The sequence below is a fragment of the Harpia harpyja genome, chromosome 7 (genome assembly GCF_026419915.1).
Source record: "Harpia harpyja isolate bHarHar1 chromosome 7, bHarHar1 primary haplotype, whole genome shotgun sequence".
Lineage (NCBI taxonomy): Eukaryota > Metazoa > Chordata > Aves > Accipitriformes > Accipitridae > Harpia > Harpia harpyja.
In genome coordinates, this window is record NC_068946.1 from 891,370 (window position 1) to 903,230 (window position 11,861).

The window sequence follows — 11,861 nt, forward strand, 5'->3', positions numbered from 1 at the left end:
GAGATGCCCGGTGCCATAAACCCCCCGGGGCCGAGCATCCCCCTCTGTGCTGTCACCGGCCCCCCAGCATCTGCCTCACCTGGCCGAGGGTGACGGACCCCGCACTGGCCGAGCAGGGCTCTCCTCGTCGGAGCCGGGGGACAAGTGAGTAACCCCCGTGTGCCTGTGCCGAGCCTCGAGTGTCTGGCTGGGGACTTTGGAGTGTAAACCTTGGCGTAGCATCCCGCTGGTAAGGGTGGGGGCACTCGGTACTTCGATCGATAGGAAATGGGTTACTTAGCACTTCAAACGTCAAGGATGTGCTAAATAAAGCAGGATTTTTTTTTTTTTTTAATATGTTAGCATCTATTAACTTTGCAGCAATGATTTCTTTTTTAGTTTCTGGCTATCTTTTCTGGCAAAAGGCACCTAGAAGCAGCAAAACTGTGGGGAGCATGTGGCGCCTTTGGGAGAAGATGCTGTTGATGCCGATGACTTTGGGGGCTGGGATGGTCTCAGCCCAGCTGATTGTCCCACACTGTGTTTTGGTTTTCCCTGTTTTAGGGAGGGTTTTGCGTGGGGCAGGACAGAGGTGCTGTCCTTTGCTGCCTTTGTGGGTTTTAAACCCTATCTGGTGCTTTCCCATTTACTCGGGTTTAGCAGGGCGGAAAACCCCCCAAAGACCCCTGGCTTTCCCCGCGTGGGCTGGGGGCCCCCAGCATGTCCACAAGCGCAGGGGTGCAGCTGGGGCCCAGGGCGGTGCATTCCTGCCCCCCCAAAAGCCGTCCGACGGCAGAGCCGCCGAACAGCCCCCCTCTTCATGCCGATTATTTTAATCACAAGCGCGTCTTGTCTCCGCGGCCGAATGTCTTTCATAGACGGCGGAAAGTGAAATTTGTGCAATGTCCGTAGGAGGCTGAAGAAAGGCCCTTTGTGCGCCCCCCGCGCGGGCGCTGGGCAGCCTCCAGCGGCACCCTCTGCTGCCCCGCAGCTCCCGGCCGCCGGCCTGAATGCGCCGCTTGTCCGGAGACCGGGATCCGCTCTTAAAGCCAGAGCCGGGCTCCCCGGGTTAGTCCCACCGGTGGCCCCGGTGGGGCGGACACGGCTCCGGGGGGGCCCCCCGGCCGCGACCCAAGGATGTTTCTGTACTGGAGGAAACGGGGCGCCTACGAGCTGGAGGCTTTGCCCGCCGGGCTGGCAGGGATGGAGTACGGGGCGGTGGAGCGCTTCTCCTGGAGCTCCAGCCTGGACATCAGCGAGGAGCTCGGGGGTAGGTGGCCGGGGGGCTGCGGGGGGCCGGCGGGCTGCGGGCAGCCGCGCTCGGCCAAAAACCTCCAGCCCTGGCAACAGGGGTGAGGGTCTGGGAGAAGCTCCGGCCGGAGCAGGGATGCTGCTGGGATGCTGTAGGGAACGCAGTGAGGGTGTTGCAGCGATGAGACAGGGAGAATGCTGCAGGTGCAGCCGGGGAACGCTCAGTGAACGGCCCTGTGCCACCGGCGCCGCTCCTTCCAGCTCAGGCATCTGAAACGGCGAGCTGCCACGGTGCGCTCTGGGGCAAGGACGGTCCGGTTTCAAACTGGTTTGCCGTCACTGTGAGAGCCGGGCGTGATAACGCAGCCTGTGGCACCAGGAAGAGGAGGAGGCGACCGGCCGGGGAGAGGAGCTGGTGGGGACAGGATCCCTCCTCCGGCCCCCAAAGTGTCTGGTGGGGAGCCGGACGCCCTCCTGCCTCTGCCAGAAACTGGGGCTCCCTCTGCACGTTCCCTGCCGAGGAGCTCCCACCGGCACGCCTAAGGCCCTGGCGCGCGCGTGACCTGCTGCCAGGGTCACCGGTTGGGAAAAGCCACGCGGCTGTGGCCGCGGCAGGGGGCTGGTCCTCGGCGCTGCTGGCTGCTCCGGCCAACCTCGAGTTTTTGGTGAGTTTGGAAAACTTTCCCTTGGGTGCGTGAAAGAATTCCTCGTTTGTTTCCGTTATTATTCCCGATAGGTCAAGTGAAACGGCGGCGGCGGGGGGCGGGGGGCTGGCCCAGCCCGGCGGGCGCTGCGGGGCAGCCGCAGGGACAGAGCCCTCATTGTGCTTCTGCCGCGGGGGCAGCGAGGTGGCCCCGGTTCCCAGCCCTCTCCTGGGGGGCGGCGAGCCGAGCCCTGCCCGGCTGCTCCTGCGCCGTCGTCCAGCGGCGCCCACCTGCTCCGGGGCTCGCCTCCTGGCCGGGAGCTGGGGCAGGCGGCACCGCTCCGGATCGCCTCCCCGTCTCCAGGCAGAAGCGGCAGCTTTTTCGGCACTGCCCCAAAAGGCGGTTTTTCCCGCAGACTGAGTCTAACCCCGGCCTTGGCCACGGTCCCGCTCGGGCCGGCGCGGATGCTGTTTTTGTTGGCAGGAGGGATGCGGCAGAGGGGAGCGGCACGGCGGGGGAAGACCCTGTGCCGGCTGCCCTGCTGCTGGGGCTGGTGCGGTCGTGCTGTCCGGTGCGGCCGTGCCGCCTGGCCTCCCCACGTCCCCTGCGTCGGCTCGGTGCCCAGCAGGACAGCTTCCCATCGGAGCGTCCCTGCCCCGCAGCGGGGCTGCCCTGCAGGAGGGTGCTTGTGCAGCTCGTTTGCTGCAAGCGGCCAGAGTCTGTTATTTTTAAACAATTAGATGCGACGTGTAACAAAAGCCTTCAAAATAGGATTTGTCCCTAAGGCCGATTTAACTGTCAAAGCTTAAAGTGCCTCCTAAGCCCCGTTGGGGGCTGGCAAGCGGCAGATTTAGCGTTCCTGCCACAGCCCCGGTCTGTGCCGGCCCCGGGGCAGCTGGGGCAGATCCGTGTCCTGATCCTGCAACTTGGGGCGCCGGGCAGGAGGTGCTGGATCCTGACGCTGCGGGATGCACGGCGCCTTCCCCCAGCGGGGATGCAGCGCTGGCTCTTGGGTGTGGGGTGTCATCCCCCTGGATGGGCCGCGGGGCAGGCAGGAGCGGACGTGCCCAGCCTCGGCTGAGCCCAAGTGCTTTGCCAAGCTCTTAAACCCAGGGTTTGCGGTGCGGGAGCCTCGGCGCTGCCCCACTGCGCAGGCAGGGCTGGGAGCGGGGCTGGAGGGGACTCCCTGCGGCATGCCGGCACTGACCTCCCTCTCTCCCGCAGGCGAGCCGTGCCCACCAGAGGAGACGGTGCTGCGCTGCCAGAACCCCAACTGCACCGGCGAGAGGAGGGCGGCCAAGGTGGGTCCTTGGTGGGGGGGGTGGGCAGTGAGTGCCGGGCAGCTGCCTTCTGCCTGTGCCTGGCGTTGGTCTCGCAGGTGAGAAGGGGCAGCGGGCGGCTCTGCCCGACCTGCCGCTCCACAAAGCTCCCCTGGCATGGCCAGCAGCCCCCCGCCAGCCACGTGCCCCCTGGCCCGTGCTGGGCATGCACTCCCTGGTGCTGTTGTGGTCCTGCTGGCGTTTAATGGCACGGAGGCAGCTTGCCCGTTTCCCCTAGCTAGTGTGATTCGGGCTAATCCGCTCCAGCCCGTCTGTCCCCTGCTCGCTAACATGATGCCAGAGCGGATTTAGGGTCCCTTCTCTCCCACCGGCTGGCCGGGTGCGGGGCTGGCCGGGACCCATGCACCGGCTCCTGGTGAGTCCCTGGAATTCCTGTGCCGGGCCGCAGGCGGTGTCTTTCTGGTGCAGCAGGCAGGACGGTAGCCGGGCTATGCCGGGAGGTGTGCCGCTGCGCTTTGTTTGCACAGCTGGGGTGGCAGGGCCAGCGCTGCCGGGGGCACACGTGGCGCTGGGCTACGGCCACGCCGGGGCACGGCTGGGACCGCCGGGAGGGACCCACCGGGGCCACCCTGCCGCCGTCACCAGAGACCCCCAACAGCCCCCAGCAGGTAGTGTGGGGCGGGGGGGGGTCCTGGCCGGGCTGGGGCTCATCCTGCCGTGGCACAGAGCTGCACCGTGTCCCCCCTCGCTTAGCGGTGCAGCTGCCGAGGGCGAAGCTGCCGCGTGCCGGGAGCGTGGTGGGGCCGGGAGCCGGGAGCTGATCCCTGAGGTGGGCAGAGGGGTTTGGGTGTTGTCCCGCGGGGACGAGCCCAGGGCTGAGCTGCCGGCAGAGGGTGGGTGGGGAGCCCCGCATCCCGGTGGGGCGGCTGCTAAGGGCCCCACGGGATGCCCACTGAGCGAGCGCCGGCCGCGGTCGCTGCCTGGAGCCTGCGGCCACGCTCCCTGTCTCGCAGGTGCCGCGATGGCCGTGAGGGTGTTGGGCTAGGGCACACGGTGGGAGAGCAGGAGGTCTGGGGCCGGGGGCACCGAGCATCCTGGGCAGGGCTGGCGCGTCGCCGGGGCTGGGGCTTTCTCGTGGCCTGGGGTAGGACACTGGCGGGTGCCGCGGCAGTGGGTGCTGCGGCAGTGGGTGCTGCGGAGGGACCGGCGGCTCCTCGGGGAGCACGCGGGTGGCGGGAGCGCGTCAGCTCTGACCTCAGCAGCGCCGGGAGAAAGGAGGGCAGGAAGCGGGGGCGGCTGGAGCTGCACGGGTGCTTCCTCCTTCCAGCGGCACGGTGCGCAGCAGGCAAGCCCGGGCAGGGCTCGCTGCTCCCCAGCAGCCCCTCACACCCCCTCCGCATGCAGGGCGGCAATGGGGGTCCCGCACGGGGATGGGGACGTGCCAGCAGCGCAGCGGGGCTCACCGGCAGTGGCTAGCGGGGCTAGCCGGAGCCCCCAGCCAGGCGGGCACTGGCCAGGGATCACGGGCCATGTACTGCACTGGGGGCCCAGCCGGGGGTTTAAAAATAACCCGCTGTGAATGCCCGGCGGGGCTGGGGCCGGGGCCGTGGCCGGCACACAATCGGAGGAAACGCGCCGGCTTCGAGCATTGTTTCGCCACAGACTCTCGCTTCCTCTGTCCTGCTGCAGGGACGCTGCTCTCGCCAGCACAAAGGGGCCGCGGTGCGGGAGGGCGGCCTCCCCCGGCACCCGGCGAGGTGCGGGTGGCATGGGCACAGGTGGCTGTCCCCCGACTCACCCTCCGTGCCTAGGCACGCGCAGCCTTCCCGGGGTCCCTGCTCAGTGTGGTGGAGTGGGGAGGGGGCTCTGCGGTGCAGGACTCCCTGCCTTGCGGCCGTCTCCTGCTCACGCTGCTTTCCCCGTGCCCGCTCTGGCCTCGACGCTGCCCATGACCGGTGTGCCAGCAGCAGATGGGGATGGGAAGGCGGGGGACCCGGCTGCTCGTGGTGCTGCCCGTCCCTCCCACCGGCGTGCCATTGCCGGCAGCCCCTGGGGCAGCCCGTGCCCGGCTGACGCGTGTGCCCGCAGGTATGCCACCACGTGGAGTGCCGGCAGCTGAACCGCAGCGGTCCCCTCAGCCTGTGTGAGCTCTGCGACGGCCGCCTCCATGGCGCCATGCACTTCGACGGCCATATCCGCTTCGACCTGCCCCCGCAAGGTGAGCAGGGCTGGATGCGGCCGGCACCGCTGCTCCCGGTGGCTCTGTAGCGTTGGGATGTGCTCGGGGCCGGCGCGGTGCAGGGATGGGAGCGGGATGCGGCCAGAGCCGGCACGGAGCTGGGGGTGCCGGCGCAGCCCAGCTCGATGCCCGTTTGCAGGCACCATCCTGGCCCGCAACATGTCGACGCGCTCGTGCCCCCCGCGCACCAGCCCTGCCTCTGACGTGGAGGAGGAGGAGGAGGGACTGGTGGATAGCAGAGGGTGAGCCCCCGGCCCTGCGCGTCCCCTCTGTGTCCCCAGCCTGCGGCGTCCCCGTCACCCTGCCTGCCCTGTGCCCGCAGGGAGCGGAGGAGCTCGGCGCTGAAGCTGCCCAAGAAGAAGGCTCGGCGCAGGCATACGGACGTAAGGCACCGGCCCCTCTCCCCGGGGCGCTCGGCGGGGCAGCGGCATGGCCCCGGCCAGGAGAGAGGGACCCCTGGGTGAGCGGCTGCCACCTCCCCCCAGGACCCCAGCAAGGAGTGCTTCACCCTGAAGTTCGACCTCAGCGTCAACATCGAGGCGGAGATCGTGCCCGCCGCAAAGAAGAAGTCTCTGGGGTGAGTCTGCTGGGGACAGATGCAGGGACCGGCGCGGGGACAGACGTGGAGATGGACGTGGGGCTCCTGTCCCTGCAGGGAGGTGCTGCTGCCAGTCTTTGAGAGGAAGGCGATCGAGCCGAGCAAGGTGGACATCTTCCTGGACCAGTCCCACACGCCACTCTCCCTCCAGTTCGAGGCGTACCGCTTCGGGGGGCACTACCTGCGGGTAAAAGGTGCGGCAGGGGCCCGGCGGGAGGCTTGGCCGCCCCGGGGCTCCCGGGGGACTCTGACCGCTTGATGCTCCCGCAGCCAAGCCTGGGGATGAGCTGAAGGTGGAGCAGGCGGCACGGGATGCCAGGTCGGCCAGCTTGCCCCTCCTGCACCCTGCCAGCACCGCCGCGCTCCTTGGGCCGGCGCCGGAGCCCGTGCCAGGACGCCGGGAGGGCGCCGACAGCCTGGTGAGTGCCAGTGCCAGCCCCGGGGAGGGGAATTGGGGAGGGGCTGGTGGGGCGTGGGATCCCCCTGTAGCCATCCTTGCTGGGAAGATGGGGACATGGGGCAGCGGCACGGCATCTCCTGGATGGCCTCGTGGGGCGTGGGCTGAGGACCCCCCTGGAGTCCCAAAGAGCCAGTTTGGCTCCTCGCTGTACCATGCCGGTTGTGCCGTGGTGGCGGTGCACGGGCAGCGCCCCGTGCCAGGCGTGGCAGCTCAGCCGGTGGCACCGGCCCTGCAGCCGTGCCATGTACAGGCTGGCACCACAGCAAAGGCAAACAGGAGCCCCGGCGGCCCCAGTAATGGCAGCCGCTCGGTGCCGCCCCGGCCCTGCGGCTCGCCCTGGCCGCCAGCCCTCCTCTCGCCGTGGTGCCTGACAGCTGCTGAGCACAGCTCGGTCCTGCCCCGTGGACCCTGGCCCCAGATAAGGCGTGGGACCGGGCTGGCCGCCACTCCCCACGGGAGCTGGCTGCCACGCTCACAGAGAGCAGCTCCAGGGGGGCCGGCGGGGACGAGGTGGTGCTCAGCCCCGCGCCGGCAGCCCCCGAGGGTGGCAAGCTGGCCGCGTGGCCGGGGCTGGTGTCCGCCCGCATCCAGCACTACAACACCTGGCTGCGGGGCCAGCACAGCCCCGGTGGGGCGGGGGGGCCAGCGGGCAACCAGCCGCCCCTGCGGGGGTCTCGGCCCCCGCCGCCTTCCCGGCGGCAGGCAGGAGCCGAGCCGTGCCGGGGCGATGGGGCTGGCAGCGGCCGGGGTCCCTGGGGACCCGGCGGCACGGTGAGTAACGGCGACGGTGCCCACGGTGGCTCTCCCCACGTGGGTCTGCGGACAGGGCAGGGTGCGGGGCCGTGCCGGCGTCGTGGTCGTCGCCGCATCCTGTGGCTCAGTGGCAGGCGGGGAGCCCCGGCCCTGCTGCCCTTTGTGCCGGGGCAAGGAGATGGCAGCGGCCGTGTCCCGGCACGGCCCAGGGATACGTGGGGAGGCAGCCGGTGCGGCAGTGCCCGGGCCAGCAGGAGCCGCTTGGCCGTGACCCAGCTCTCCCGGTCAGCCGGGGGACTTTGATCTCTGCCGGTGAATTGTTCGGCTCTGGTTAGCTTATCTGGTGAGGAGGGAAATAAGGTTTTCGGCGCTGGCCCCACCTCCTTTTGTTTCGGAGGAGCCCGGCCGCAGCCTGCCCGGCTCCGGCTCCGCCGTCCGAGCTGGGAGCGCGGCTGGGCGGGCGGCTTGGCCGGGGTGCTGCACCCCGTGGGATGCCCTGAGGCTGCCGGGACCGCTTGCCCGCGACCAGCTGGGCTCGGCCAGGCAGCGCCCGGGGCCCCGCACCCCCGGGATGCAGGTAGGCAGGTCAGTGCGGGCAGGGGATCGTGGCCGGGGGGACCCCGCTGCCTGCGGGTGCCATCGGGGTGTCTGTCCGTCCCACGGGCGCTCGAGGTCAGCCTTGCTGTAGCATCGCGCCGTGCCGTGCTGCTGTCCCCATCCCGGTGGCACGGCTGTGCCAGGCGCTGACCCCAGGGGCACCGGCTGTCCCCGTTGCAGGCTCCGGGCCGGCGGAGGAAGAACATGACGGAGTTCCTGGGGGATTCCAGCATCCCCAGCCCTGAGCCGACCTTGCACGGCGGTGGCTCTCTGCCTGCCAATGGCACCGACACCTGGAAGAACCGCGCCGCTAGCCGCTTCAGCGGCTTCTTTGGCTCCGGCACCAGTGCCGGCTCCTTCGGGCGGGTAGGTGGGACGCGGGCTCGGGGAGGGGGCGTGGGAGCTGCTCACGGCTACGCTGGGGAGCTGGGATGGGTCCCCCGGGGCTCGAGCCCCCCTCCAGCTCCGCGGGCAGGGCGAGGGGGTCCGTGGCACGTCTCTGCCAGCCCCCCGCCCAGCCGCTCTCCCCACTTTCGGCCAGGAGACTGAGAAGCTGGAGCAGCTGGCAAGCAGGCTGCACGCCTACAGCAGCTTCGGGCTGCCCAAGCTGCCGCCCCAGCTCCGCTTCGACCGCGACTCCTGGGAGGAGGACGGGGACGAGGCCGGGCTGGTGCTGGAGGACAGCTGGCAGCAGATCATCCAGGGAGCGGAGGTAGGGTTGGGGGGTCCGGGGGGCCGCGGTGGCTCTGCCCAGCCACCGGCGCAGCGCTGACGCTCAGCCCGACAGGCCCTGTCGCGCCGGCAGTGCCACCAGCAGGAAGCCATCTGGGAGCTGCTGCACACCGAGGCCACTTACATCCGCAAGCTCAGAGTCATCACCGATGTGAGTGCCGGCGGCAGCCGCGCCGTGCAGCGCTGCGGCAGGGGGCCGGGGGCTGTGGCTGCACCCCACCGACTCCCCGCTCTGTCCCCGCAGCTCTTCCTCTGCTGCCTGCTGAACCTGCAGGAGTCGGGGCTGCTCTGCGAGGTGAGCGGTGGGGGGCTGCAGGGATGCCCTGGGTTGGGGATGGGACCTCCGTCTGGCCACGCCGGCAAGGTGAGGGTGCCGTCCCCAGGCAGCTGCCTGCCTCACACCTGCAGGTGGACGCCGAGCGGCTCTTCAGCAACATCGGCGAGATCATCCGGCTGCACCGTGAGCTGTGGCGTGGCGTCATGGCCCCGGTGCTGGCCAAGGCACGCCGGACCGGGGCACTGCTCGACCCCGTCGACTTCCTTGATGGCTTCAAGATGGTGAGCGGAGACCCGGTGCGGCAGCGGGGGACAGTGCCACGCTGCGCCCCGCGGTGACTCCCCCCTTGCGTTTCCCAGTTCGGCTCCCTCTTCAAGCCCTACGTGCGGTACTGCATGGAGGAGGAGGGCTGCATGGAGTACATGCGGGCACTGCTGCGGGACAGCGAGCTCTTCCGCGCCTACGTGACGGTAAGGGGAGCGGCCGGGGCCGGGGCCGGGGCCGGGGCCGGTGCCAGGGCTGACACCTGCGTGCCGCAGTGGGCCGAGAAGCACGAGCAGTGCAGCCGCCTGAAGCTGAGCGACATGCTGGTGAAGCCCCACCAGCGCCTCACCAAGTACCCGCTGCTCCTCAAGTCCGTGCTGAAGAAGACAGACGACCCGCGCGCCCGCGATGCTGTCACCGCCATGGTAGGGGGCCGGGGGCACGGGGCGGCGGGGCGCGGTGTGGGGTGGTACCCCCTGGCCCCTCGAACCCACCGCCGCCCCGGCCGCAGATTTGCTCCGTGGAGCGCTTCATCAACGACGTCAACTCGCGGATGCGCCAGCGGCAGGAGCAGCAGCGCCTGGCCACCATCCTCAGCCGCATCGACGCCTACGAGGTGGTGGAGGGCAGCACGGATGAGGTGGACAAGGTAGGCTGGGCACGGCGGACCCGCGATGCCACGCCACCCCATGTCTTGCTATCCCCGGCCACGCTGCCTCATACCGTGTCCTGCCACCCCACGCCATACCGAGTTACGCCACCCCACGCCACCCCATGCCACGCTACCCCGTACCACCCCATGCCGTGCCTGGCACTGACGCCGGGGGCTCCCGGCAGCTGCTGAAGGAGTTCCTGCGGCTGGACCTGACAGCCCCCATCCCCGGCACCTCCCCGGAGGACACCCGGCAGCTCCTCCTCGAGGGCGGCCTGCGGATGCGGGAAGGTAAAGACAGCAAGGTGAGGACCGCAGGGGACGGGGAGCCTCGGCCCTGGCCCCTGCCCGCCTGCCCCTGCCCGCTGCGCCGGCTGGCGCCCACGGCCCTGCTCTTGCCCCCAGATGGACGTCTACTGCTTCCTCTTCACCGACCTCTTCCTCATCACCAAGCCCCTCAAGAAGGCTGAGCGCACCAAGGTGGTCCGGCAGCCCTTGCTGGTGGACAAGGTTGTCTGCCGGGAGCTCAGGGACCCGGGTGAGCAGCGCCGGGGGTGAAGGGGGCTGCCGGGGGGTCCCTGGACGCCGCTTGACGGCTCCTGCCCACAGGCTCCTTCCTCCTCATCTACCTGAACGAGCTGGGGAGCGCCGTGGCCGCCTACACCTTCCAGGCCAGCGGGCAGTCGCTGTGCCGCAGCTGGGTCGAGGCGGTGCGCAACGCCCAGGTGAGGGGCGTGGGGGGCGGCTGGGGGTCCCGCGGGCGCCCCGTGCCTCTCTGATGCCTCCCCCTCCCCAGAACCTGCTGCAGCGGCTGCGGCAGCGCCGGCGCCTGGAGGAGGAGGAGGAGGAGGAGGAGGAGGAGGAAGAGGACGGCGAGAGCGGCGCCTCGGCTGCCAGTTCACCCACCGTCATGCGCCGCAGCAGTGCCAGCCCGGACTCGCAGTGGTGGTAGGGAGCGAGAGGGGGGCCCCGCGCACCCCTGGCCTGGCACGGCCCCCTCCTTACCCTGCTGCCCCCGCAGCCCCTCCGACGGCTCCACCGAGACCCTCGCCGTGGTGGTGGCGGCGGACGGCGGCGGCGAGCTCTCCTCCCCAGACTGGGACGCGGGGCCCTTCGGCTCGACCTCGGACGGCTCCTCTGTCGGCACCGGCACCTCCATCGGCACCGGCGCCTCTGCCGACGCCCCCACCTCTGCCGAGACCCCCACCCGGGAGGTGCCGGCGGGCGCCCTGCCGGTACCCCCTGCCCCATGGCGCGGCCCCCCCGGCCGGCGGCTGCCGCTCATCTTCCATCGACAGTGCCTACGGCACGCTCTCACCCGCCTCCCTGCGGGACTTCAGCCAGCAGCCGGAGGGGTTGGCTGAGGAGGGCCGGGAGCCCCCCACGGCCCCCCGGTCCCCCCCGGCCCCCCGGCCCCCCTCGCCCCGGCTGCGCCGCCGGATGCCCGTGCAGCTCCTGCCCTGCCCGGCCAGGGTGCTCAAATCCAAGTCGGAGGCCAGCCTGCCCCAGCTCTTGCCCCCCGGCCCCCCGGCCCCCCTCAGCCAGAGCCGCAGCCTCTCTGACCTCTGCGCCGGCTCCCCCCGGACTAGCCAAGCCCCCGGCCCCCCGGCTGCCCCCAGCAGCAGCGGCAGCTCCACCTCCGAGCTGTCGGAGCCGGAGGAGCCGGAGGAGAACCCAGCATCCCTCCCGGGGGAGCTCGGTCGCGACCCACCACCCGCCGCCCGCCGGACCCTCTCGGACCCGCAGTCGGCACAGCACCGCAAGCTGACGCTGGCGCAGCTCTACCGGATCCGGACCACGCTGCTACTCAACTCCACGCTGACTGCCTCGTAAGTAGGCTCCTGCCTGCGTGCTGCCGGACGATGCTCCGGCTCTCCCGGATGCTCGCCGGGGGCCAGGTCCCGCTGCTGAGGGCATTTCTCCCCACTCTGTGCCTTGCAGGGAGGTCTGAGAGCTGCCGGCACGGTAAGGACGGACACGCGGACACACCGAGGAGCTGCTGCCACTTCTAACTGTAGCGTGACGCTGGGGCCGGGCAGAGCGGGCCCTGGGATGCCGCGCCTGTGGGGACACGGATGGGGATGCAGACCAGTCCCCTCAGCGACGACGTGCCCCGGGCATGGCAGCACGGGGGG

The 11,861-nt window shown here is 70.3% G+C and overlaps 1 protein-coding gene across 1 annotated transcript; it reads left to right on the top strand.

Annotated features, from left to right (window-relative positions):
* Positions 1 to 641: 641 nt before the first annotated feature.
* Positions 642 to 11,559, top strand: PLEKHG5 (pleckstrin homology and RhoGEF domain containing G5). The gene is given in 22 exon segments (XM_052793212.1): positions 642 to 1,249; positions 3,099 to 3,175; positions 5,243 to 5,372; positions 5,533 to 5,635; positions 5,716 to 5,776; positions 5,879 to 5,970; positions 6,049 to 6,185; positions 6,262 to 6,410; positions 7,982 to 8,167; positions 8,343 to 8,513; positions 8,589 to 8,684; positions 8,778 to 8,828; positions 8,942 to 9,091; positions 9,170 to 9,280; positions 9,350 to 9,499; positions 9,586 to 9,723; positions 9,912 to 10,031; positions 10,132 to 10,264; positions 10,336 to 10,451; positions 10,523 to 10,674; positions 10,748 to 10,964; positions 10,966 to 11,559. Coding segments are annotated over 22 exon segments (3,267 nt in total). The 5' UTR covers positions 642 to 1,116.
* The last annotated feature ends 302 nt before the right edge of the window (positions 11,560 to 11,861 follow it).